General features: G+C 46.0%; 3 protein-coding genes across 7 annotated transcripts in view; 2 read left to right on the forward strand and 1 right to left on the reverse strand.

Annotated features, from left to right (window-relative positions):
- Nucleotides 1-1,642: 1,642 nt before the first annotated feature.
- Nucleotides 1,643-12,977, reverse strand: LOC139532640 (coiled-coil domain-containing protein 80-like). 3 transcript variants are annotated; one of them, XM_071330518.1, is made up of 9 exons: nucleotides 12,859-12,977; nucleotides 8,103-8,189; nucleotides 5,807-7,826; nucleotides 5,418-5,574; nucleotides 5,210-5,346; nucleotides 4,789-4,940; nucleotides 4,433-4,536; nucleotides 2,398-2,481; nucleotides 1,643-2,235 (listed from the first exon to the last, which is right to left on the reverse strand). In XM_071330518.1, the coding sequence occupies exons 2-9, from the start codon at nucleotides 8,108-8,110 to the stop codon at nucleotides 1,931-1,933; spliced, it is 2,967 nt and encodes a 988-aa protein (XP_071186619.1). In that variant the 5' UTR covers nucleotides 8,111-8,189; nucleotides 12,859-12,977; the 3' UTR covers nucleotides 1,643-1,930. The 3 variants fall into 3 exon arrangements, with proteins under 3 accessions (XP_071186619.1, XP_071186618.1, XP_071186620.1); XM_071330517.1 differs by lacking the exon at nucleotides 12,859-12,977 and adding an exon at nucleotides 8,296-8,502; XM_071330519.1 differs by lacking the exon at nucleotides 12,859-12,977 and adding an exon at nucleotides 8,296-8,502 and having other exon boundaries at nucleotides 5,807-7,988.
- Nucleotides 9,661-11,204, forward strand: LOC139532641 (fas apoptotic inhibitory molecule 1-like). The gene is made up of 4 exons (XM_071330520.1): nucleotides 9,661-10,011; nucleotides 10,120-10,348; nucleotides 10,810-10,859; nucleotides 11,034-11,204. Exons 1-4 carry the CDS (start codon nucleotides 9,895-9,897, stop codon nucleotides 11,181-11,183), a joined length of 546 nt encoding a protein of 181 aa, XP_071186621.1. The 5' UTR covers nucleotides 9,661-9,894; the 3' UTR covers nucleotides 11,184-11,204.
- A 250-nt stretch (nucleotides 12,978-13,227) lies between the features above and the next one.
- Nucleotides 13,228-25,899, forward strand: part of agap1 (ArfGAP with GTPase domain, ankyrin repeat and PH domain 1) — a 245,605-nt gene continuing 232,933 nt past the window's right edge. For all 3 annotated transcript variants that reach the window (XM_071330514.1, XM_071330515.1, XM_071330516.1), the window contains exon 1: nucleotides 13,228-13,390. In XM_071330514.1, the coding sequence (XP_071186615.1) occupies nucleotides 13,228-13,390 (163 nt within the window). The remainder of the gene's footprint in view (nucleotides 13,391-25,899) is intronic.

Consider the following 25,899-nt stretch of genomic DNA (forward strand, 5'->3'; position numbering starts at 1 on the left):
TAGGACCACTATTGTTTTCACTATGCTACCTCTTGGTGATGTCATTTGGAAACACAATGTCAACTGTCACTGCTATGCAGATGACACACAGCTGTACATTTCAATGAAACATGGTGAAGCCCCAAAATTGCATACCCTAGAAGCCTGTGTTTCAGACATAAGGAAGTAGATGGTGGAAATTATTTTATTTTTAAACTCAGACAAAACAGTGATGCTGGATCTCGGTCCAAAGAAACAAAGAGATCTGCTGTTTGATCTGACAATTAATCTCAGTGGTTGTACAGTCATCTAAAATAAAACTGTGAAGGACCTCTGCATTACTCTGGACCCTTATCAACAATATTTTAAAAACTGCTTTTTTCCCATCTTTCTATCATTGCAAAACTCAGAAACGTTTTGTCAAAAAATCATAAAGAACAGCTAATCCATGCTTTTGTTACTTCAAGATTAGACTACTGAAATGCTCTACTCTCCGGCTACCTGGATAAAGAACGAAATAAACACATCTGCTAGTGCTAAATACGGCTTCTAGAATCTTGACTAGAACCAAAACACTTGATCAAATTACTCCAGTGCTGGTCTCTGTTAAGGCTAGGGCTGATTTCAAGGTTTTCCTGCTAACCTACAAAGCATTACATAGACTTGATCCTACCTATCTCTCCGATTTGATCCTGCAGTACAAACCCACATGTACGCTACAGTCACAAGACGCAGGCCTCGTTATTGTTCCTAGAATTTCTAAGCAAACAGCTGGAGGCAGGGCCTTCTCCTATAGAGCTCCATTTTTATGGGATGGTCTGCCGATCCATGTGAAAGATGCAGACTCGGACTCAACCTTTAAGTCTTTAGTGAAGACTCATCTCTTCAGTAGGTCCTATGATTGAGTGTAGTCTGGCCCAGGAGTGTGAAGGTGAACGGAAAGGCACTGGAGTGACGAAACCCCCTTGCTGTCTCTGCCTGGCTGGCTCCCCTCTCTCCACTGGATTCTCTGCCTCTGACCCTATTACTGAGGCTGAGTCACTGGTTTTGCTAGTCCCTAAGAGGGGTGCATCACAACGTGCCAGGCATTTTTTGGTATACTCGACTTGAGTGGGTAGAGTGACTGATGTCATCTTCCTGTCTGGTTTTGCGCCCCCTTGGGCTTGTGTGGTGGGGGAGATCTTCGTGGGCTATATTTGGTGGTCTGTTGATATCTCTCTGGTGGTGTGGGGGCTCTGCTTTGGCAAAGTTGGTGGGGTTGAAGAACGATCTGGCCTTAATGGCCCATGTACTCTTATAATCTCCACCAGGCACAGCCAGAGGAGGACTGGCCACCCCTCAGAACCTGGTTCCGCACTAGGTTTCTTCCTAGGTTCCTGCCTTTCTAGGGAGTTTTTCCTAGCCACCGGGCTTCTACATCTGCATTGCCTGATCTTTTGGGTTTTACGCTGGGTTTCTGTATAAGCAATTTGTGACATCTGATTGATGATGACTCTAAGCATGATGGGATGTTAATTGCTTAATTAACTCAGGAACCACATCTGTGTGGAAGCACCTGCTTTCAATACAATTTGTATCCCTCATTTACTCAAGTGTTTCCTTTATTTGGGCAGTTACCTGTATATCTCCATACAAGATAACAAATATATGCACAACATAAAAGGCAATTGCCAAATGTTTTTAATCTGAAATCTACATTCTCCCTGTGAAACAAATCATACATTCAATAGACAAAAATATAATGGAAGAAAAAGTATGCTGCATTTTCATAATCTATTATAGAAAAGTCAATTCTTATAATAACAACGTCACAGTTATCAATATGCAAAAAAAAAGCCTTCATGACATGCCATTCATACAATGGCTTCATATAGTTCATGGGACAAGGCCACAACCAGGCCTCAATAGAAAATCGAACACATCCTGAGGGGAACATTCTATTCTCAATCCTTTAGTAACCATATCCACGGTGGTAACCATCCGGGTCTCTGTCATGACCGTAGCCCCCATACTCATCCTCAGGACAGCGCATGCCAAGGGACTTCTGGATAGCCATCTCCTGTCTGCGGAGCTGCATGGAGTCAACCAGATCATATATGATGGACATGGACCACATGGGAGACGGGTACCAGGACTTGACGTTGCCGTCTTTCCCCACCAGCAGCATAGAGAAGTACTCTGGGGTGATCTGGAAGTAGTTCCTGATGTCCTGCACCAGAGAGGGAGAAACGTCCTCACGTTCCACAGTGGCAGTCCCTGTGACACAGGCAGGGTTGAGGGGTTAACTTTAATTGATTTCATACATTAAGAACAAGATAATGTTTAGAAGAAGAAGAAGACCTAAACCTAAATCAAATCCTCAGTTATATAAGCTCATGGTTTTCCCACCAATATGGTAACAGTAACTCTGTTTCTTACCGTTGATTGGGTATAGCTCAAGGGTCCCGCCCATATCCTCCATGTCCTTTCCAATCAGCTTCAGCACAGACAAGTGGCGCAGGCCTGAGTAGAGCCAGGTGAAAACATATAATTTCACATGACCTCTTACGCCTAATATCAAACCCCTTTCAAACCAAGCTCTAGCGCCTTCCCAAAGATATCTAGTACATGTGAAGGTATGGATATAGGTGAAAGCAGTGGTTTTAATTTAACTAGGCAGGCAAGTCAGTTCAGAACAAATTATTATTTACAATGATGGCCTACCCCCGGCCAAACCCTAACCCAGACGACACTGGGCCAAAAGTGTGCCGCCCTATGGGACTCCCAATCACGGCCGGTTGTGATACAGCCTGGAATTGAACCAGGGTCTGTAGTGACGCCTCGACTATTGAGATGCAGTGCTTTAAACCGCTGCGCCACTTAGGAGCCCAAATAATACTATTCAGGGTAGTAGAATGGAGGATACAGTATTATACTACACAGAATGGAGGGTACAGTATTATACTACACAGAATGGAGGGAACAGTATTATACTACACAGAATGGAGGGTACAGTATTATACTACACAGAATGGAGGATACAGTATTATACTACACAGAATGGAGGGTACAGTATTATACTACACAGAATGGAGGGTACAGTATTATACTACACAGAATGGAGGGTACAGTATTATACTACACAGAATGGAGGGTACAGTATTATACTACACAGAATGTAGGGTACAGTATTATACTACACAGAATGGAGGGTACAGTATTATACTACACAGAATGGAGGGTACAGTATTATACTACACAGAATGGAAGGTATAGTATTATACTACACAGAATGACCTCTCTCTCTGTCTAAGAGAGACAGAGCCCAATTTCTGCAATGTGGCCAAACTGAGTCCATGAAACATTTCCCAAGTAGAAGCACTAAAGTGCATGTATACAACTGAAGCTCAACGGTCTTGTTTTATTATTCACTGTGCTCGCTAGATTCCTTTCCCCAAATTGCAAATGTTTCTAATTTGCAGATCTTTCATCCCAGTACTATTACTGTCATCCACAGAAAGACTGTGTTGGCAGCTAAACAATAGCCTGCCCTCCCAAACTAAGAACCCTGTTTTTCATCAGTACTAGACCAACATGAGTAGTTGACCACATTGTCTACAACAGGCTCAAAACCAAATACCCAACATTCTGGCGAGTCTCAAGAGACCTCTATCGTAACCCAGCTTTAGAGTGGTGTCCATTTTCTAACCTAAACAATTCAGGCATGTTATAGCTAAATGCCTAAAATTCCCTTTTGTTTGTTTGCATAGCTAATGCAGTTTGTTACATATTTTGCAACAGTTAAAACTAATTGTGACAGACTCTGCAAGCTACAAATAAGTTGACATTCCATGAGATTATCTTCTGTTAATAGTTATGTTAGTAGTTCATTTGAACTCTGAAAAGATATATCATGATGCTTGTACAGCATGGCTCGTTGGACCAACAGTGACAGACAGTAACAACAAGGGATGAGGACAGTGTGTTTCAGGAGTGGTATTTGAGAGATAACCTTCCCTGCACTATCTCTATAAGCTTGAGGGAGTGAGCTGGTGAGTTATTCAGGAAATATGTCTGCTCTTGAACGTAACAGGCAAAACATTTTTTGATCATGTTTTATTGTCACATACACCAGATAGGAGCAGTGAAATGTGTTGTTTTACAGGGTCGGTCATAGTAGTACAGTACCCCTGGAGCAAATTAGGGTTAAGAGCCTTGCTCAAGAGCACATTGACAGATTTTCACCTTGTCGGCTCAGGTATTCGAACCAGCAACCTTTCAGTTACTGGCCCAACACTTTAACCCCTACGCTACCTGTCACCCTAGTTGACCAAAGTGTGGCCACACATTCTGAACATCTCTGCAAATGGGTGTGAAGCAGCCAAGACAAACACTTAAGGGCCCCAGTGAAATCATCAAGAAACGTCTAATGTACCATACAGGCCTGAGACAACAGTGTGACATCACAACTCACCCAGATTGCAGGCCTGGCTAGTCAGGGCGTAGAGCTGCTGCTGATAGGCCCATTCCTCGTCGTCAGAGGAGGAGATCACAAACAGCCTGCGTCTCCAGCGGAACCTGGAGAAATATAAACACAGAACAAACAATGACATCAAATATATACAAAACAATTCCACAAGCCTTTGAGAAGAACAAAAAGGTTACAAATGCATTTTATTTATTTGCATATATGTTCGACCAGGAGCACACAGGATGTCAGCGTCAGTTTTAGGCAAGTGTATTTGTCAGTTGTGTTGACTTGAAACTGCAGTCACACAGTCTTATATTGCAATTGCATAGTCCTAGATAATCACAAAGCCCCACTAGTACCGTGAGAGGAAGTTCTCCAGGGATTTGGATTTGTCTTCGTTCTTACACGTCACTCCTTGCCTCTTCTGCTGCTCCATCTCCCTGATGCGAGAAGAGAATGTGTCTATGTAGTCAAACACAGCCGTCATGGCGATGGGCACCTCATATTCTTGCTGTGAATGGGGACAGAAAACCATATCACCAATCTTTAGACAGAAAAAGTGTTTCGGATGATACTGTATCAATTCACTGCAGTAAAATGGAGTTATTGAAGCACTCAACCGATATGATGGATTTTCACTCAGACGTGGGACCGAAAGGTTAAACGCTCTTTCATCAAAATAACAAGGTCATCCAGGATGCACAATACTAAGTAGCAGTATACAATAACACATTGTAATTATACCGCAGTAAGCTTTATAGGGAAGCAAGGCCAACCAACCTTCACTTTCATATCAAAGTCGGTCAGCACCATATAGTAGTCGTCAAATATCAGTCCCAACTCATTCCTCAAGGCTCTGATGAGGGGCTGGTTTGTGAAGTCCTCTTCTTTCATGCCTTTCAGAGGCTGATCCTTCTCTGTAACCACACACTTGTATTACACTTGTCATCAGAGTAAAATAGAATTGAAAGTTCAAAACTTTACTTACCAGCCTGGTAATGGTCCATCTTCATGGTGCCATTGGTCAGAGAGCCAAAGATGGTGATAAGAGAGATTTTTCTGACGCCCAATTCACACACATGCTCCAGATACTCATCTCTCTGCTGCGTGTACATAGGATTCTCCTCGTCTGGAGTACTGATCACCTGGGAGGGAAAGAAAAGTGACTGTTGTATCATGTGTCTATTCTGTTCGGTTCTATTCTGTTCTATTCTATTCTGTTCTATTCAGTTCTATTCTATTCTGTTCGGTTCTATTCTGTTCTATTCTGTTCGGTTCTATTCCATTCTATTTAGTTATATTCTGTTCAGTGTACCAATATGCATGCTTCATATCAGATTTAATCAATACATTTATGTAATACAACAGAATACTCACAAGTAGACGTCGTCTCTTCTCAAAATGACCCAAAAAGGATACTAAGAGGTTTGGCTGTTTTGTGGAGGGCCTCTTGTTGTCTGCTTCTTTCTCCTGGTTAATAGCGGCCTTCTTCCCTGGTCTCCTGCCACGATAGAAGCCACCATCACTGTCTTTAGTAGCCTTCAACCTTTTCTTCTCTGCTTTACTCTTTTTGCCAGATTTATCAGCCTTTTTCTTCCTCTCTGCATTGACAGGCCGCTTGACCTTGCTCTTCTTGGGGGAAGCTGTTTCCACCTGTGCATCAGAGTCAACCTTAAGTTCACTGCCCAGCTCTTCCCCACCTTCAGTTGGTTTGTCATTAGTGAGCTGAGTTGGAGAGGTAACAACTTGTCGGCCATATTTGGTATCGTCGGTTGTGTCTTCTTCATATTGGTCTCTGTGGGATTCTGTAACGTCATCTATGCCATTTTTGTGGGTCTCTGAGAGGGTGTAGGAGGATTCGTCTGTGGTGGGGACCTCTAGGTCCCAGTGTGGTGTTGTCTGGGGGTCCAAGGGCTTCGGGACTGTGGGTTTTGTGGTGGTTGTGGTTCGTCGTGTTGTTGTAGTTTTTGGTTTTGTTGTGGTGGTTGTGGTTCGTCGTGTTCTTGTAGTTTTTGGTTTTATTGTGGTGGTTGGTTTTGTAGTGGTGGTGGTCGTGGTTGCTTTGGTTGTGGTTGTTGGTTTTGTTGTGGTGGTTGGTTTTGTAGTGGTGGTGGTTGTGGTGGCTTTGGTTGTGGTTGTTGGTTTTGTTGTGGTGGTTACTTTTGTGGTGGTTGTAGTAGTTGGTTTTGTTGTGGTCGTGGTTGTTTTTCTGGTGGTGGTTGTGGTTGGCTTTGCTGTAGTTGTGGTTGCTTTTGTTGTTGGTGGTGGTTTTGTTGTGGTTGTAGTTGTTGTTGTTTTTGTTGTTGTTGGTTTAGTTGTGGTGGGCTTTGTTGTAATTGTGGTTGCCTTTGTGGTCATAGTTGGTTTTGTGGTTGGTCGGGTTGTGGTAACTGTCACAGCCTGTGGTCCTTGAGCTGGTCTCTGCACCCCTTTCCTCACTGGCACCCTCTCCACTGTAGAGTTCACTCTGACCTCTGACCCCGTGGTCAATACCCCCTGGCCCTGAGACTCAACCACCTGGCCCTCAACACCGGCCGCCTTGCACCTCTGCACGAAGCCCCTCTGCCTGGCCTTCTCCAGCTTGCGCATGTGGGTCTGGTCCATCACCTCGTACATAGCCTCCAGCCTGACCGGGTACGGGTACCTCTCCTCCACCTGGAGGGTCTTCTTCAGGAGAACCATGCCAAACTTCCCCTCCTCCAGCTTCAGGAAGTTCATCAGCCTGGGGATGAGGACCGTATCCAGGGGCTCCTCCGTCACCTGTCCCTTGGCGTTGACACGCCGCACCTTCCCGCCTCGCTCTCCCTCCTGGTGGAACATCACGATCATCTGCATGTGCCGCTCCGCCATCTGGCAGTAGACGTCCGACTTGAGGAGGGTCATCATCAGGCGATAGTAACCGTCTGAGTCATGTGGGGCGGAGATGACCAGGACCCGGTTCTTCCCTGCGAAGCTGGCCAGGACGTTGAGGGAGCCTGCGCTGCCGGGGACGGTGCGGGCTGGTGTGGACTGAGGCTGAACCGCCACCCCTGTCACTGGTTTACTGCCAACCTGGTTTATGGGTTTCTTTGGTTGTTGGGGTATTCTTCTGCTTGGCATCATCCTTCTGCTTGGTGGTCCTTTTCCTCTTCTTGGAGGCTCAGCTTTCTCATCTCTCTGCATTCTGTCACGATGGCTCATCATAGGGGATACATTTATACCACCAGCGGAAGGAACAATACTGTCAGAGTTCAACACGTTTTGTGTTCTGTTAAACATCCCCCCCTGGAGAGATGTTCGTTGTAAGATTGTCCTTTTGAGGGGTCTCCTGTCAGAGGCCCCTGTGCTCCATACCAGCAACAGCCATAACACACAGAGATGCAGTGTCTGTTTCATTTTTGCAGTGTCAAAGAAAAACCTACAATGGGTATAAGAAGATCAGTGAGAGAGGCATTGCCTGTAGTCCTCTGTCTTTCTGACGTTGTGTCCAGTTTTCAGATTAAATAACTGATCAGTGATTATCCATAAAAACGCTTTGTTTGAGAAGAGAAAAATTGTTCAGCAGTAGGTTATGACGTAACTGTTCAGAAAGACAAATGCACAATCTGGGCTGCTTCAATACAGTAAACACAAACACTTGTCAATTTGTGTGCTATAATCCTACTGAAAGTTTACATGAACATGCACCATTTACCATTCCATTCTGGTGACAAAAAATAACTCCCCGATGATAAGAAATATTATGGCAGTCGTCCAATGCCTCCTTTCTCAGTTTCTGCAGCTGAAATGACATACATTTAATTTAATGTTAATGTAGACAGTGCAACCTCTGCTTACTAGGCGGCTACACGTAACGGTTCCATATATTCTGTCTATACAAAACTTACTCCATCGATTGTAACTTTAGAGGCCATTTTCCTCTTTTCTAACGTCTTCAGAAGGAGAGAGATTTGTGGAAGTCTCAATGCGTTGTCGGCAAGGAGGGATCTTCTGCCTTCCCCCTTCCAGCGCATCGAGTTACCCGAGGAAATACTATGTAACCACAGACTCCATAAGCGCTCTCTCCCCTCTGAGGACCAACCCAAGACCAAGAAAGAAACGATTTATGCCGCGTTCACGTGCACGTCGGAACGAGAAAACTCGGAAATGTCCGACTTGCTAATTGTTTATAGCTGTACACGTGCCGAGTTCAACCAGTCAGAAAGTCGAACATTTCCGAGTTTCCTAGTACAGACTATCACTTGAACGCAGCATAAGTAGCGACTCTCACGGCAAGGTTCGACACCGCCCACCGTACACATGTACACAGAATACAGCACTATAGTTATTACAACCATATCTTCTCATGAAATAACTTGGCTGGATTTATTTATGTATTACCAATGCAGTCTATATCCATAAGATGCCATGGATGTAATTTAAGTCTAAAATAATCAGATATGGTAGGCCCAACTATTTTATATTTTATTAGCATAATGTCAATAAAATACATGATGGGATTGGAATTGTATTCATATAGATTTTTACAAGCACACTTGATTATTGTTGTTTTAATAACCAGTAAACTAAAGTTTGGGGAAGTTAGGAAGTTTTATTGAGGGAAACTAGACAAGGTAGTGTTATGCCATCTACTGGCAGGCTTTGCCACAAAGTTTGCTCTTCTTAGTTTTTATTTTATTTGGTTTTGTTGTTGTAATTTTACCACCTTTTTCTTCACAATTTAGTGATATCCAATTGTGATCTTGTCTCATCGCTGCAACTCCCCCAACGGGCTCAGGAGAGGCGAAGGTCGAGTCGTGCGCGCTCTTCTGTGATCGTCTGAATACCTTGGTCAATATACCAAATAATGACCGCACTATCAATAATAATCGTAACAGTCAATAACAGTGCTATTTATTGGAGATTTATAAACTACATTTAAGCTTCTAAACTGCTCACGTCTAGGCTCTTTATATTACTAATGTTAATAATAATCCATGGGATTTTTATATCGCTTTTCAAAGACCCAAAGATGCTTGAAAAAAGACGATAGAAAGATCCTTAATAAAGACGCTTTCTTTATACTGTATGTTTGATCACAAATGTGTGATTCATTTGTTGATTAGTTTGCTAATTGTGTGTGTGATTTATTTAACCTAGGCCTGTCTAAAGAAGGTATAGGCATCACCTAGGCCTGTCTCAAGAAGGTATAGTCATTCACTGTAGAAGTCTCACATACAAATTACCTCTGGCAGTAATTGGATTGAAAGAGGTCTTGCAGCAATAAGCCTCTTACAGTATTGCAGTTTGCACTTGTTGCTGAGCAGGCAGAGCAGAGCAGATCCAGGACAGTTTGATGGACACACGGACTAACATTGCTTAATAACTGCCTATAGGATGAGATTTGAACTACAACCTTGGTTTGAAACGAGGATAGCGTCGATGGGACAGATATAATCATTTCCAGTTAGGCCTACAGGCTTTATACCCCTGGAAGGTCAGTCAAGATGATGGCCGGAGATGTTGTTGGTATCTGGGAGGTGGCGTTAAGCGATGGGGTTTACAGGATTGAGTTTGAACACGGCACGGCGACAGGGAAGAGGGTTGTTTGGATCAATGGACAGGTACGTAGGCCCTGAAACGTATTCCTTTTTAAAATCTCTAATGTGTTATTGGGTAGTCAGAGCTATGTACAGAAGGCCTATGGCTGTCTGATTTGCTTTCTTCCTCAGGAGGTGCTCAGAAGAGATTGGATGTTCAAACTGGTTGGAAAGGAGACCTTCACAGTGGGAGGCATGGAAACAAAAGCAACAGTAAACATTGAGGCTATCAGTGGCTTTACCTACGAGTACACCTTGGAGATTGATGGCAAGAGTCTCCAGAAGTTCATAGATAACAGATCCAAAGTCACTAAGACGTGGGTGCTGCAAGTGGATGGTGTTGACTGCAGGATTGTCCTTGGTAAGGCTCAAAAAACAAAAAGGATATTCTTTCCTATGAGCATTGAGCAATATTTCAGTGTCAATACCAGCTACACCGTCTATTCTAAAAAGTCTATAAAAACATAGTCGACTGTGTGTAAGGCAACATGCAGGTCAGCGCTGTTCTGAGGAGTATAATCTATTTAGGGGAACACTTCTGGGCGGGCTATTTTAAGGCATCCGAGCAACCTGATTGGAAGGAACACTGTCCTTTGTAGCCTATAGCAGAAAGCTCCATGTGACATGAATAAACAAAGCAGGGAACTCTGCACTGTGTGATGTTATGATGCTCTTATGGATGTGTAATGCACACCGGTAAATCATTAACAATCATTCCAATGCACTGCATGGTGCTTCTGTCCTGTAGGCCTATGGTGAAAAATATGATACAAGCAATACTAATAATATACTAAATTACTACTGTATGGTTTTTTTCAACAGAAAAGGACACAATGGATGTATGGTTCAATGGGCAGAAAATGGAGACAGAGGTATTTTTTCAACCTCATATGGAATTGAATGTGAAGTTATTGTGTCCATGTATGTTGCATACATACATAGGCCAAGGTTCTGGTTTAACATGATTCACTAATGTTTTGGTCCATACTTTTGTCCTTCCAGTCCTTTATTGATATTTACGTACCTTCTCTTATTGTCGGCTATAGGGAGAGTTTGTGGATGACGGAACAGAGACACACTTCACGGTGGCAGACCATGAATGCTGCATCAAGGCTTTGAGCAGTGGGAAGAAGAGAGCTGGCATCATCCATTACTTAATGGTGGATGGGGAAGCAGTGCCCGGCTGGACAGATTGAAGAGTCATCCATTACTTAATGGTGGATGGGGAAGCAGTGCCCGGCTGGACAGATTGAAGAGTCATCCATTACTTAATGGTGGATGGGGAAGCAGTGCCCGGCTGGACAGACTGAAGAGGACCACTGAACTTTTCAAGTCAGGAATCTGAAATGTTGGATATCTCCTATGTAAATATAAATGAAGAGGCAGCCTCAGGGATGAGTGCGTGGCATTGAACTAAGATATCAATCGACTCAAGGTCTCTGTACTGTTTCTAGGTTTTCATAGATGGGATCAATATTTCTATGGTGGAGTATTATCTTTCTAATAACGAAGTTGTGTATAAATAAGTCAATTAATCAAAGGAAATATGTAAATATTTAACATTTCAAATCAATCAATAAAATATAGCAATACATGTTTTAGTTTTGAGTGTAATCATGTATGATCTTTGCTTGTTTATGCAGATGCTACGCTATATTGCACTAAGCCAAATGTATCTCTTCTCAATTATGAATACCTTAGAGCTCCATATCTATGGCTAAACTAATGTTATATATTAGCATATACTGTACATGTGAGTGAACATTCTTCAAATGCCCTGAGAAACAGATGCGCAGCCTCTGCGCAATAAGTACATTCAAGAACGCGACGCAGCCAACGCCGCCATAGAGATAGATTGAAAACTATAGTGCCCAAATGAACTATCGTGCCCAAATGCCTATTTCAGCATGGGCATCGCCATTGAGGACTTTCACCATTTTAAAGTAGTCAACTGGGTGGGACTTCTTATGTGTTAAGGAAGGATCATACAATTCTATCCAGGTCACCAGGAGGGATCAGCCAATGAATTATACTCGTGAGAAAACATTCCATAAATGCAGGTGGCAATAAATTGCTAACCTTGGCTTTATACCTGTTAAAACAACACACTCCAGGTAGCAGTATGCACCCGTTCAGTTTTTTTGCCAACTCATAGAAGTAGTAGAATAAGAAAATGGACTACTTCAAAATGGAGATGGACGCAATGGCTCTGCCTGTGCTCTCACAGATGCCATAACGGGACAGATACAATGATGCGATGTCTATCTAAGTCTATGGGTTGCAGCAGACGTTTTCCAGTAGGAAACGTCCAGGGAATGACGTCCAATGATACAGACGGGATGGATTTCTACCCAAGAGGAAGGGGAAAGCACCTATGTTTGCCGATAAACTAGAGCAATCTGTAAAATATATATTGCTCTCATAGCAATAAGTAGCCACATTTGTATTGTGTCTAGGAATTTTCGGCAACTGCATGCGCCCAGTGTTTGGACCAAATCCGGACTGTGGGGGGAGTTTTGCGCCTGCTTTTGCACGCTAAACAAAACAACGAACGAGGACTTGGCTGCGCAGAACACACATCCAGCCACGATTAGTAACTATTTAGCTAGTTATGTAGATTGCTTTTGGCAGGTTTGCCTGGGTACATAACTACATTGGTTTATTTGCATGTTTGTGAAGAAAAGCTCAAACAGATTGGTCGGTCTAAGGAGAGAATGATAGGGGTTTGAGAAATTCAGAGTTTTGTCCCCGGCTTGGACGTTAGCTACTGCTAGCTACCGAGTTAGCAAATGCCAAAGGGCCTATTTAGCAAGCGTTTTCAAACCTTTCCAGCGTTTGAGAGTTATGACATGACTGTTGTACAGTGCTTACCTGTTTGCTGGATTGCTACTATTCATACACACGCTAATATTCGTGAATAGGGTTTTTACTTCCACACTCCGTGAGGGACGGAGCAAGGATATGGGGAAGCGTTGCTCAGCCGAATACTACTGTCACTCCTCCAGGATTTCGAATCAGGAGAGCCCGGGTCGGTTGTTTGGACTCACGGATAGCCAGCTAGTTACATGGACTCACTGACAAGTAACTGCTGTTTCATTTCAAGCCAAATTTGCAGTTTGAATCAAGTAGCTAGCTATCGACAAATTATTTGGCGTGCCTCACCCACAATATTGTGCTGAGGACCAGACCAGTCAACTCGTTACCAGTCGGGAAAGGGCAAGAACAAAAACGACGCGCAAAATGAACTATCAGCAGCACCTTGCAAACTCGGCTGCCATTCGGTCTGAGATCCAGAGGTTCGAATCCGTCCATCCAAACATCTACTCCATATATGAACTGCTGGAGCGCGTGGAAGAGCCCATCCTGCAGAATCAGATTCGAGAACATGTCATCGCCATTGAAGGTAAGGCAGTAGGGGTGCATGTAGCCGTCGCTACATGTGACATCGGTACATCGCCATAACATGTTTTGCTCTGCACTCTCTAATCCTCTCAAATCTGTTTACTGCTGTGGTGTCGGTGTGTTGTATCATTTTAATATGGTCACATCAGAGCAGAGCTGCTATACTGTATGAATGAATGAATGTATAGGCCTTGGTGCCCTGATTGTCAATCAACAATCGATTTCTCTATTGAGCTGGTTCAACAAGCACTTAGCCCAGCTGTATGATACTCACATACAAATCAGTAGCTTATCATTTGAATAACTTGCATGCAGAACTACATGAGGGGAAGCTCCGAGGATCTGCTTTTCAAACTTCTCACACAGCTGGGCAGATGTTGGGCTACCACTACGTACTAGAAGGAGTGACATGCATTATCTCATGACCCCCTTGATAATACATTGTCCAGTTATAATGGCGTCATCATATCGTGACTCATGGCTACTGCTTTTTTACTCTATTGATTGGCTGATGAAATGTCCAGCAGTATTGTAGTGAAGGCCTAGTATTGTTGTTGTCGTTGAGAATGGCAACCGGCTTCTCTCATTCACTGTATAGACTCTTTTCATTTGCATAGAAATGGGTGCTGTGCGGTAGGTAGGGTAGGGAAGTGGGGAGTTAGGGAGGACTTGCCAGACAGCCAGGTGTTGTTGACCCACTTTCCACTGATGTTGAAGCCAGCAGCAAAGAAGAGCAAGTGGAAAGTGTCACACATTGAGGTAACATAGCTGTTAACAACGAAAGGTGTTTGCGGTGGGTGTGTGGGTGTGTGACTGACTGAGGCAAGGGTTATCCCACCGCCATCACTGACTGTGTGTGTGTCCTACATGTACCCTCTGGACACAGTGAGGGGAGGGTGGCTACCTGCCGGGACTTGCTCACTAGTACCTGGACCTGTCCTGTCAGAGGTACAAAGGAACTGGCTGGAGTGGGCCTCCTGAATGGAGAAACTGAGAAACGGAGTGTGGTCTGGGCAGGGGGAGATTTCTTTGGTCCTCGAGTGCTGTTGGCACTGGATCAACATTGGCTGGGTTAATGGTACTGGTTGGAGTGTGTGGATCAACATTGGCTGGGTTAATGGTACTGGTTGGAGTGTGTGGATCAACATTGGCTGGGTTAATGGTACTGGTTGGAGTGTGTGGATCAACATTGGCTGGGTTAATGGTACTGGTTGGAGTGTGTGGATCCACATTGGCTAGGTTAATGGTACTGGTTGGAGTGTGTGGATCAACATTGGCTAGGTTAATGGTACTGGTTGGAGTGTGTGGATCCACATTGGCTAGGTTAATGGTACTGGTTGGAGTGTGTGGATCAACATTGGCTGGGTTAATGGTACTGGTTGGAGTGTGTGGATCAACATTGGCTGGGTTAATGGTACTGGTTGGAGTGTGTGGATCAACATTGGCTGGGTTAATGGTACTGGTTGGAGTGTGTGGATCCACATTGGCTAGGTTAATGGTACTGGTTGGAGTGTGTGGATCAACATTGGCTAGGTTAATGGTACTGGTTGGAGTGTGTGGATCAACATTGGCTGGGTTAATGGTACTGGTTGGAGTGTGTGGATCCACATTGGCTGGGTTAATGGTACTGGTTGGAGTGTGTGGATCAACATTGGCTAGGTTAATGGTACTGGTTGGAGTGTGTGGATCCACATTGGCTGGGTTAATGGTACTGGTTGGAGTGTGTGGATCAACATTGGCTAGGTTAATGGTACTGGTTGGAGTGTGTGGATCCACATTGGCTGGGTTAATGGTACTGGTTGGAGTGTGTGGATCAACATTGGCTAGGTTAATGGTACTGGTTGGAGTGTGTGAATCAACATTGGCTAGGTTAATGGTACTGGTTGGAGTGTGTGGATCCACATTGGCTGGGTTAATGGTACTGGTTGGAGTGTGTGGGTCAACATTGGCTGGGTTAATGGTACTGGTTGGAGTGTGTGGATCAACATTGGCTGGGTTAATGGTACTGGTTGGAGTGTGTGGATCAACATTGGCTGGGTTAATGGTACTGGTTGGAGTGTGTGGGTCAACATTGGCTAGGTTAATGGTACTGGTTGGAGTGTGTGGATCAACATTGGCTGGGTTAATGGTACTGGTTGGAGTGTGTGGATCAACATTGGCTAGGTTAATGGTACTGGTTGGAGTGTGTGGATCAACATTGGCTAGGTTAATGGTACTGGTTGGAGTGTGTGGATCAACATTGGCTAGGTTAATGGTACTGGTTGGAGTGTGTGGATCAACATTGGCTGGGTTAATGGTACTGGTTGGAGTGTGTGGGTCAACATTGGCTAGGTTAATGGTACTGGTTGGAGTGTGTGGATCAACATTGGCTGGGTTAATGGTACTGGTTGGAGTGTGTGGATCAACATTGGCTAGGTTAATGGTACTGGTTGGAGTGTGTGGATCAACATTGGCTAGGTTAATGGTACTGGTTGGAGTGTGTGGATCAACATTGGCTGGGTTAATGGTACTGGTTGGAGTGTGTGGATCAACATTGGCTAGGTTAATGGTACTGGTTGGAGTGTGTGGATCAACATTGGCTAGGTTAATGGTACTGGTTGGAGTGTGTGGATCCACATTGGCTAGGTTAATGGTACTGGTTGGAGTGTGTGGATCAACATTGGCTGGGTTAATGGTACTGGTTGGAGTGTGTGAATCAACATTGGCTAGGTTAATGGTACTGGTTGGAGTGTGTGGATCAACATTGGCTGGGTTAATGGTACTGGTTGGAGTGTGTGGATCAACATTGGCTAGGTTAATGGTACTGGTTGGAGTGTGTGGATCAACATTGGCTGGGTTAATGGTACTGGTTGGAGTGTGTGGATCCACATTGGCTAGGTTAATGGTACTGGTTGGAGTGTGTGGATCCACATTGGCTAGGTTAATGGTACTGGTTGGAGTGTGTGGATCCACATTGGCTGGGTTAATGGTACTGGTTGGAGTGTGTGGATCCACATTGGCTAGGTTAATGGTACTGGTTGGAGTGTGTGGATCCACATTGGCTAGGTTAATGGTACTGGTTGGAGTGTGTGGATCCACATTGGCTGGGTTAATGGTACTGGTTGGAGTGTGTGGATCAACATTGGCTGGGTTAATGGTACTGGTTGGAGTGTGTGGATCAACATTGGCTAGGTTAATGGTACTGGTTGGAGTGTGTGGATCAACATTGGCTAGGTTAATGGTACTGGTTGGAGTGTGTGGATCCACATTGGCTAGGTTAATGGTACTGGTTGGAGTGTGTGGATCAACATTGGCTCGGTTAATGGTACTGGTTGGAGTGTGTGGATCAACATTGGCTAGGTTAATGGTACTGGTTGGAGTGTGTGGATCAACATTGGCTAGGTTAATGGTACTGGTTGGAGTGTGTGGATCAACATTGGCTAGGTTAATGGTACTGGTTGGAGTGTGTGGATCAACATTGGCTGGGTTAATGGTACTGGTTGGAGTGTGTGGATCAACATTGGCTGGGTTAATGGTACTGGTTGGAGTGTGTGGGTCAACATTGGCTAGGTTAATGGTACTGGTTGGAGTGTGTGGATCAACATTGGCTGGGTTAATGGTACTGGTTGGAGTGTGTGGATCAACATTGGCTAGGTTAATGGTACTGGTTGGAGTGTGTGGATCAACATTGGCTAGGTTAATGGTACTGGTTGGAGTGTGTGGATCAACATTGGCTAGGTTAATGGTACTGGTTGGAGTGTGTGGATCAACATTGGCTAGGTTAATGGTACTGGTTGGAGTGTGTGGATCAACATTGGCTAGGTTAATGGTACTGGTTGGAGTGTGTGGATCCACATTGGCTGGGTTAATGGTACTGGTTGGAGTGTGTGGATCAACATTGGCTAGGTTAATGGTACTGGTTGGAGTGTGTGGATCAACATTGGCTAGGTTAATGGTACTGGTTGGAGTGTGTGGATCCACATTGGCTGGGTTAATGGTACTGGTTGGAGGGTGTGGATCCACATTGGCTGGGTTAATGGTACTGGTTGGAGTGTGTGGATCCACATTGGCTAGGTTAATGGTACTGGTTGGAGTGTGTGGATCCACATTGGCTGGGTTAATGGTACTGGTTGGAGTGTGTGGATCAACATTGGCTGGGTTAATGGTACTGGTTGCAGTGTGTGGATCAACATTGGCTAGGTTAATGGTACTGGTTGGAGTGTGTGGATCAACATTGGCTAGGTTAATGGTACTGGTTGGAGTGTGTGGGTCAACATTGGCTGGGTTAATGGTACTGGTTGGAGTGTGTGGATCCACATTGGCTGGGTTAATGGTACTGGTTAGAGTGTGTGGATCAACATTGGCTGGGTTAATGGTACTGGTTGGAGTGTGTGGATCAACATTGGCTGGGTTAATGGTACTGGTTGGAGTGTGTGGATCAACATTGGCTGGGTTAATGGTACTGGTTGGAGTGTGTGGATCAACATTGGCTGGGTTAATGGTACTGGTTGGAGTGTGTGGATCAACATTGGCTGGGTTAATGGTACTGGTTGGAGTGTGTGGATCCACATTGGCTGGGTTAATGGTACTGGTTGGAGTGTGTGGATCAACATTGGCTGGGTTAATGGTACTGGTTGGAGTGTGTGGATCAACATTGGCTGGGTTAATGGTACTGGTTGGAGTGTGTGGATCAACATTGGCTGGGTTAATGGTACTGGTTGGAGTGTGTGGATCAACATTGGCTGGGTTAATGGTACTGGTTGGAGTGTGTGGATCAACATTGGCTGGGTTAATGGTACTGGTTGGAGTGTGTGGATCAACATTGGCTGGGTTAATGGTACTGGTTGGAGTGTGTGGATCAACATTGGCTGGGTTAATGGTACTGGTTGGAGTGTGTGGGTTGAGCGGATGTTCTTCTCTCAGGCTTGATGGTCAGTAGTAGGAGCTGAGGACTGGTTTGAACAAGATCAGTCAGGACCACTGTTGGTCTGGGCCTCCGTCAATACTCCAGGAATACCATTAAACTAACTTGTTGGGAATGGGCTCGTACGGAAGCATTTCACTGTAAATTCTACACCTGTTGTGTTCGGCCCATTTGACCTATACACTTTGATATGATTTAGGGCTGTATCATATATTCTGAGATGGGACACTGGTTGCTTTTCTCCTGGCTGTTTTATTAAGTCCAGTTGTTACCATGTATGCTTGTTTTGTTTACCAAATGTTGTCGGCCATGTGTGCACTGTAGCACGTGTTCTGATTATATTGTATATTTGAATTATCTTAGAGGAGGCTATCTCTGTCACAGTAGCCTGGAACATTCTGACAGAGATTCTAGTTCTCTAAACATGTCAGATGACCAAATGCTCTTCTGATGGAGAAACCAGCATCATGTTTGTAAACATGTTGTGGTTGGATTGTAGATCAGGTTGGTTGGGACCAGAGCCTGGCTGTCGTTTTCAGGCACCTTGAATGACATCTCGCCGAACACTCGTCTGACAGATGGCAAATCCACTCTGAAAACTGCTACGTCACACTTCCTTTATCTTTCAAACCCAGCCAGGACAACTCTGTCACTCCCGACAGAATGACTGACATCTAGGGAGAGAGAGAGAGTGAGGGAGGGAGGTGGAGAGAAACAAAAAGGGATTGAGGGTGAGAGAAGAGAGACTGAAACAGTGATCCAGAGAGAGCGATACGGGAGGAAGAGTGAGGGAGAGATGGGGCTGTGAGGGAGAGATGGGGCTGTGAGGGAGAGGAAAAGAGGATGAGATTGCACACCGAACAGAAGAGCCATTATGTAATGCCTGTGATGGCTGACTGATGTCCTGGCTGACTGATGTCCTGGCTGACTGATGTCCTGGCTGTAATAATAAGTGGGGGATGCCTTTTTAAAGTGTTTTTAGTTCCATTATGCAACCATGTAGTGTCACTGTGTGTGTGTGTGTGTGTGCAGGTTTTACAGAGTTGTACTGCTGAATGATGCTGATGTCACGGGCATCCTATTTTCTCCATATTAGTGCACTACGTTTGATCCGGGACACTGGTCAAACGTAGTGCACGCTATAGTGAATAGGGTGTCGGCGGCGGCAGGCAGGTAGCCTAGCGATCGTTGGGCCAGTAACTGAAAGGTCGCTGGTTCAAATCCCGGGGAAGACGAGGTGAAAAATCTGCCAATGTGCCCTTGAGCAAGGCACTTAACCCTAATCACTCCTGTAAGTCACTCCTGATAAGAGCGTCTGCTAAATGATTAAAATGTAAATGTAAAATGTGTGATTTCAGACTCAGTATACCCTGATCTCTGTATTCTGCCGCATTTGTTCCTGCTAAGTCCCATCCATCCATCCCCAGACAGCAGTTACAGCACTACATCACACTGTTCTCCCCCACATTCTGCTGAGGTGAGGAGGGAACTCACACAATGTTCTGTTCCCCAGTTAAATAATAGTTTCTTGGTTTTGCTGACCAGTTTTGCATGGTTCTGTTGGCACCCAGTGGCTGGTTCAGTAATGTTCTCAGTTAGTCAGCATCATGGTCTTTGTCATACAGAAACATTATGCCTACTACAATGATCAATCAATGAATCATCATGACGCCATCATCTGTAAGGAAAGGACTTTGCAGTTTGCACTCCATAAATGTCAGCCCGTGTTTCCTACCTCAGTCTATGCATTGAGGTCGCGAGAGATGACTGTTACCACGAAGCAAAGGTCCTGTTTGTGACATGGGTGATGCTAACATGCTTCTGACACATGCTGACATTCCTTCAGGGACATTTGTGTTCCTCACCAGGCAGACAGGTAACATGATCTCTGGCCTCCTCACCAGGCAGACAGGTAACATGATCTCTGGCCTCCCCACCAGGCAGACAGGTAACATGATCTCTGGCCTCCCCACCAGGCAGACAGGTAACATGATCTCTGGCCTCCCCACCAGGCAGACAGGTAACATGATCTCTGGCCTCTCCACCAGGCAGATAGGTAACATGATCTCTGGCCTCCCCACCAGGCAGACAGGTAACATGATCTCTGGCCTCCCCACCAGGCAGACAGGTAACATGATCTCTGGCCTCCTCACCAGGCAGACAGGTAACATGATCTCTGGCCTCCCCACCAGGCAGACAGGTAATATGATCTCTGGCCTCCTCACCAGGCAGACAGGTAACATGATCTCTGGCCTCCCCACCAGGCAGACAGGTAATATGATCTCTGGCCTCCCCACCAGGCAGACAGGTAACATGATCTCTGGCCTCCCCACCAGGCAGACAGGTAACATGATCTCTGGCCTCCCCACCAGGCAGACAGGTAACATGATCTCTGGCCTCCCCACCAGGCAGACAGGTAACATGATCTCTGTCCTCCCCACCAGGCAGACAGGTAACATGATCTCTGTCCTCCCCACCAGGCAGACAGGTAACATGATCTCTGGCCTCCCCACCAGGCAGACAGGTAACATGATCTCTGGCCTCCCCACCAGGCAGACAGGTAACATGATCTCTGGCCTCTCCACCAGGCAGATAGGTAACATGATCTCTGGCCTCCCCAACAGGCAGATAGGTAACATGATCTCTGGCCTCCCCACCAGGCAGACGGGTAACATGATCTCTGTCTTCCCCAACAGGCAGACAGGTAACATGATCTCTGGCCTCCCCGCCAGGCAGACAGGTAACATGATCTCTGGCCTCCCCACCAGGCAGACAGGTAACATGATCTCTGGCCTCCCCACCAGGCAGACAGGTAACATGATCTCTGGCCTCCCCACCAGGCAGACAGGTAACGTGATCTCTGTCCTCCCCGCCAGGCAGACAGGTAACATGATCTCTGGCCTCCTCACCAGGCAGACAGGTAACATGATCTCTGGCCTCCCCGCCAGGCAGACAGGTAACATGATCTCTGGCCTCCTCACCAGGCAGACAGGTAACATGATCTCTGGCCTCCCCGCCAGGCAGACAGGTAACATGATCTCTGGCCTCCTCACCAGGCAGACAGGTAACATGATCTCTGGCCTCCCCGCCAGGCAGACAGGTAACATGATCTCTGGCCTCCTCACCAGGCAGACAGGTAACATGATCTCTGGCCTCCCCAACAGGCAGACAGGTAACATGCTCTCTGGCCTCCCCGCCAGGCAGACAGGTAACATGATCTCTGGCCTCCTCACCAGGCAGACAGGTAACATGATCTCTGGCCTCCCCACCAGGCAGACAGGTAACATGATCTCTGGCCTCTCCACCAGGCAGATAGGTAACATGATCTCTGGCCTCCCCAACAGGCAGATAGGTAACATGATCTCTGGCCTCCCCACCAGGCAGACGGGTAACATGATCTCTGTCTTCCCCAACAGGCAGACAGGTAACATGATCTCTGGCCTCCCCGCCAGGCAGACAGGTAACATGATCTCTGGCCTCCCCACCAGGCAGACAGGTAACATGATCTCTGGCCTCCCCACCAGGCAGACAGGTAACATGATCTCTGTCCTCCCCACCAGGCAGACAGGTAACATGATCTCTGTCCTCCCCACCAGGCAGACAGGTAACATGATCTCTGTCCTCCCCACCAGGCAGACAGGTAACATGATCTCTGTCCTCCCCACCAGGCAGACAGGTAACATGATCTCTGTCCTCCCCACCAGGCAGACAGGTAACATGATCTCTGTCCTCCCCACCAGGCAGACAGGTAACATGATCTCTGTCCTCCCCACCAGGCAGACAGGTAACATGATCTCTGGCCTCCCCGCCAGGCAGACAGGTAACATGATCTCTGTCCTCCCCACCAGGCAGACAGGTAACATGATCTCTGTCCTCCCCACCAGGCAGACAGGTAACATGATCTCTGTCCTCCCCGCCAGGCAGACAGGTAACATGATCTCTGGCCTCCCCGCCAGGCAGACAGGTAACATGATCTCTGGCCTCCCCGCCAGGCAGACAGGTAACATGATCTCTGGCCTCCCCACCAGGCAGACAGGTAACATGATCTCTGGCCTCCCCACCAGGCAGACAGGTAACATGATCTCTGGCCTCCCCACCAGGCAGACAGGTAACATGATCTCTGGCCTCCCCACCAGGCAGACAGGTAACATGATCTCTGGCCTCCCCACCAGGCAGACAGGTAACATGATCTCTGGCCTCCCCACCAGGCAGACAGGTAACATGATCTCTGGCCTCCCCACCAGGCAGACAGGTAACATGATCTCTGGCCTCCCCACCAGGCAGACAGGTAACATGATCTCTGGCCTCCCCACCAGGCAGACAGGTAACATGATCTCTGGCCTCCCCACCAGGCAGACAGGTAACATGATCTCTGGCCTCCCCACCAGCCCTGAGTGTACAAAACATTAGGAACACCCTTTTCCCCTTCATAACAGCCTCAATTCGTCGGGGCATGGACTCTACAAGGTGTGGAAAGCGTTCCACAGGGATGCTGGCCCATGTTGACTCCAATGCCTCCCACAGTTGTGTCAAGTTGGCTGGATGTCCTTTGGGTGGTGAACCATACTTGATACACATGGGAAACTGTTGAGCGTGGAAAACCCCAGCAGCGTGACACAAACTGGTGCACCTGGCACCTACTACCATACCACTTAAATCTTTTGTCTTTCCCATTCACCCGCTGACTGCCACACATACACAATCTGTGTCTCAATTGTCTCAAGGCTTAAAAATCCTTCTTTAACCCGTCTTCTCCCCTTCATCTACACTGATTGAAGTGGATTTAACTGGTGAAATCAATAAGGGATTATAGCTTTCACCTGCATTCACCTGTGTATCGGGATATTATTTTTGACAAAATATCGTATTGTTTTGACAGTATCACAATATTATTTGTGCGCTACTTGGCTGTACCTGCACTAAAACGCCAGTATTTTTCCTTCATAGTTTGTTCTCATCTTCTTTTTAAATAGACCTGTTTTCAGCACTTTTATTTCCCTGACTGATCTAAACCAGTTTTCTCATGGCTCTCCCTCGTCCCTCTGCAGCAGACATATGGTGAGCAATATGTTTGGAACATCGAAATCGCAATAAATATCACAGTATCAAATGGCAATACATTGAGAAACGCAATACGTATCCTATCGCCACCTAAGTATGGTGATAATATGGTGAGGTCCCTGGCATTTCCCAGCCCTGGCAGGCAGGTAACCTGATCTCTGGAGGTTGTTGTTTACACATGTTATGTAGTCTACAGGTCACATGGTGCTTCATGTTTCCATGCATAGGCTATCAGATCTCTTCAGCAACGTGCGCGTGCCAACGTGTGTCTACCTCGCTGTGGAATCCCTCCTTTAGTGTAGCCTGGTGGGAAACAAACCAGAGGTTCACTGACTCCAATCGGTTCAGTGGATCAGTATTACAACAGTTCCCCACAGTGGGTTAACCACCTGGACCCCCCCTCACTGGGCGGCCCGGGGGGCACGCTGCAGTCCTCCAATCTAACCTATTACCACATCCTAGGCTAATAAAGGAGGGGATAGATAAGAGGAATGGGACAAAGATGGGAGAGATGAGACTGATAAAGGCCAGTGCTTGAAGGGATAATAATCTGTAGGAAAAGGTCACATCAGCTGTAGAGGCTAACAATAGTGTGTTAGATGAACAGCAGGACATGGAGATAAAAGCTCCCTCTTTCTTGTTGTGTAGCAGCTGGCTGAGCTTTCCCCTCCGCCCCCTATGATGCAGAGTCTCAGGGGCCTTCTCATTGGACAGGGCTGAGGTAAGGTCACCTATGAGTGGCTGTGTGGCTCAATTTATCCCGCCCGCTGCTCTCGCTGTCATCGCTTTCTCTCATCCAGGAGCTGGGAAAACAACACACACCCTGCCTGCTTGCTTGCCTGCCTGCCTACCTGCCTGCCTGGCTGCCTGCCTGCCTGCCTGCCTGCCTCCAGGGCGCCATTAGGGAGATGCAGTCATCAGCCATCCATGAGTTTGTTAGCTGGATGCTACTCAGGATGCATCAGCAACCACAAGACACACACGTACAGTCAAACCACAATGTTTGAGTTTCAGACAGTCCGTGACCCATGTATTTTTATGGGTAAGGCTAGTTCCTTCCCCCTCAAACCAGTATGACTCCTTCCTCTCACACAGGCTTCATCCCCTCCTGCTGACATGTGAGGCATTTACATTTTAATGACCATTAAGTCTCTCGGAAGTGACCACTTCCTCAGGGTCCAAATTGTATTGAACAGACAGTTTTCAATTGGACTTCAGCGGGCTGGCGGGAAAAGTCCTGGCTCCATCTCTTTAGATTTGATTAGAAAGGAGCCCTGAAGTGGTGCCTTAGTGTGTCAACAAGCCCCAGCTAGCAGCCTAGTAGTGAGGGGAGAGGGAGGAGGGCATATGGGGGTCCATATGCTAAAGAGGTTCCACTGTCTAGACTGTTTACAGGGATTAAGAAACTGGGTGAACAGGACAATGCATATACAGTTATTATTTACTGGGGCCCAGTGGAGACTGGATTCATATACAGTTATTATTTACTGAGGCCCAGTGGAGACTGGATTCATATACAGTTATTATTTACTGGGGCCCAGTGGAGACTGGATTCATATACAGTTATTATTTACTGGGGCCCAGTGGAGACTGGATTCATATACAGTTAGTATTTACTGGGGCCCAGTGGAGACTGGATTCATATACAGTTATTATTTACTGGGGCCCAGTGGAGACTGGATTCATGTACAGTTATTATTTACTGGGGCCCAGTGGAGACTGGATTCATATACAGTTATTATTTACTGGGGCCCAGTGGAGACTGGATTCATATACAGTTATTATTTACTGGGGCCCAGTGGAGACTGGATTCATATACAGTTATTATTTACTGGGGCCCAGTGGAGACTGGATTCATATACAGTTATTATTTACTGGGGCCCAGTGGAGACTGGATTCATATACAGTTATTATTTACTGGGGCCCAGTGGAGACTGGATTCATATACAGTTATTATTTACTGGGGCCCAGTGGAGACTGGATTCATATACAGTTATTATTTACTGGGGCCCAGTGGAGACTGGATTCATATACAGTTATTATTTACTGGGGCCCAGTGGAGACTGGATTCATATACAGTTATTATTTACTGGGGCCCAGTGGGGAGTGGATTCATATACAGTTATTATTTACTGGGGCCCAGTGGGGAGTGGATTCATATACAGTTATTATTTACTGGGGCCCAGTGGAGACTGGATTCATATACAGTTATTATTTACTGGGGCCCAGTGGAGACTGGATTCATATACAGTTATTATTTACTGGGGCCCAGTGGAGACTGGATTCATATACAGTTATTATTTACTGGGGCCCAGTGGAGACTGGATTCATATACAGTTATTATTTACTGGGGCCCAGTGGGGAGTGGATTCATATACAGTTATTATGTACTGGGGCCCAGTGGGGAGTGGATTCATATACAGTTATTATGTACTGGGGCCCAGTGGGGAGTGGATTCATATACAGTTATTATGTACTGGGGCCCAGTGGGGAGTGGATTCATATACAGTTATTATGTACTGGGGCCCAGTGGGGAGTGGATTCAT

The sequence above is a fragment of the Salvelinus alpinus genome, chromosome 10, assembly GCF_045679555.1.
Source record: "Salvelinus alpinus chromosome 10, SLU_Salpinus.1, whole genome shotgun sequence".
NCBI lineage: Eukaryota > Metazoa > Chordata > Actinopteri > Salmoniformes > Salmonidae > Salvelinus > Salvelinus alpinus.

What these genes read in the sequence shown, in the direction of transcription:
- LOC139532640 (XM_071330518.1), bottom strand. An exon ending in AGAAGAGACGACGTCTACTT is followed by an intron (nt 5,575 to 5,806) that starts GTGAGTATTCTG and finishes TTTCCCTCCCAG; the next exon opens with GTGATCAGTACTCCAGACGA. An exon ending in TGAGCTATACCCAATCAACG is followed by an intron (nt 2,236 to 2,397) that starts GTAAGAAACAGA and finishes CCTGTGTCACAG; the next exon opens with GGACTGCCACTGTGGAACGT.
- LOC139532641 (XM_071330520.1), top strand. Translation starts at nt 9,895, where the DNA reads ATGATGGCCGGAGATGTTGTTGGTATCTGGGAGGTGGCGTTAAGCGAT. An exon ending in TTGTTTGGATCAATGGACAG is followed by an intron (nt 10,012 to 10,119) that starts GTACGTAGGCCC and finishes TTTCTTCCTCAG; the next exon opens with GAGGTGCTCAGAAGAGATTG. An exon ending in GGCAGAAAATGGAGACAGAG is followed by an intron (nt 10,860 to 11,033) that starts GTATTTTTTCAA and finishes TGTCGGCTATAG; the next exon opens with GGAGAGTTTGTGGATGACGG.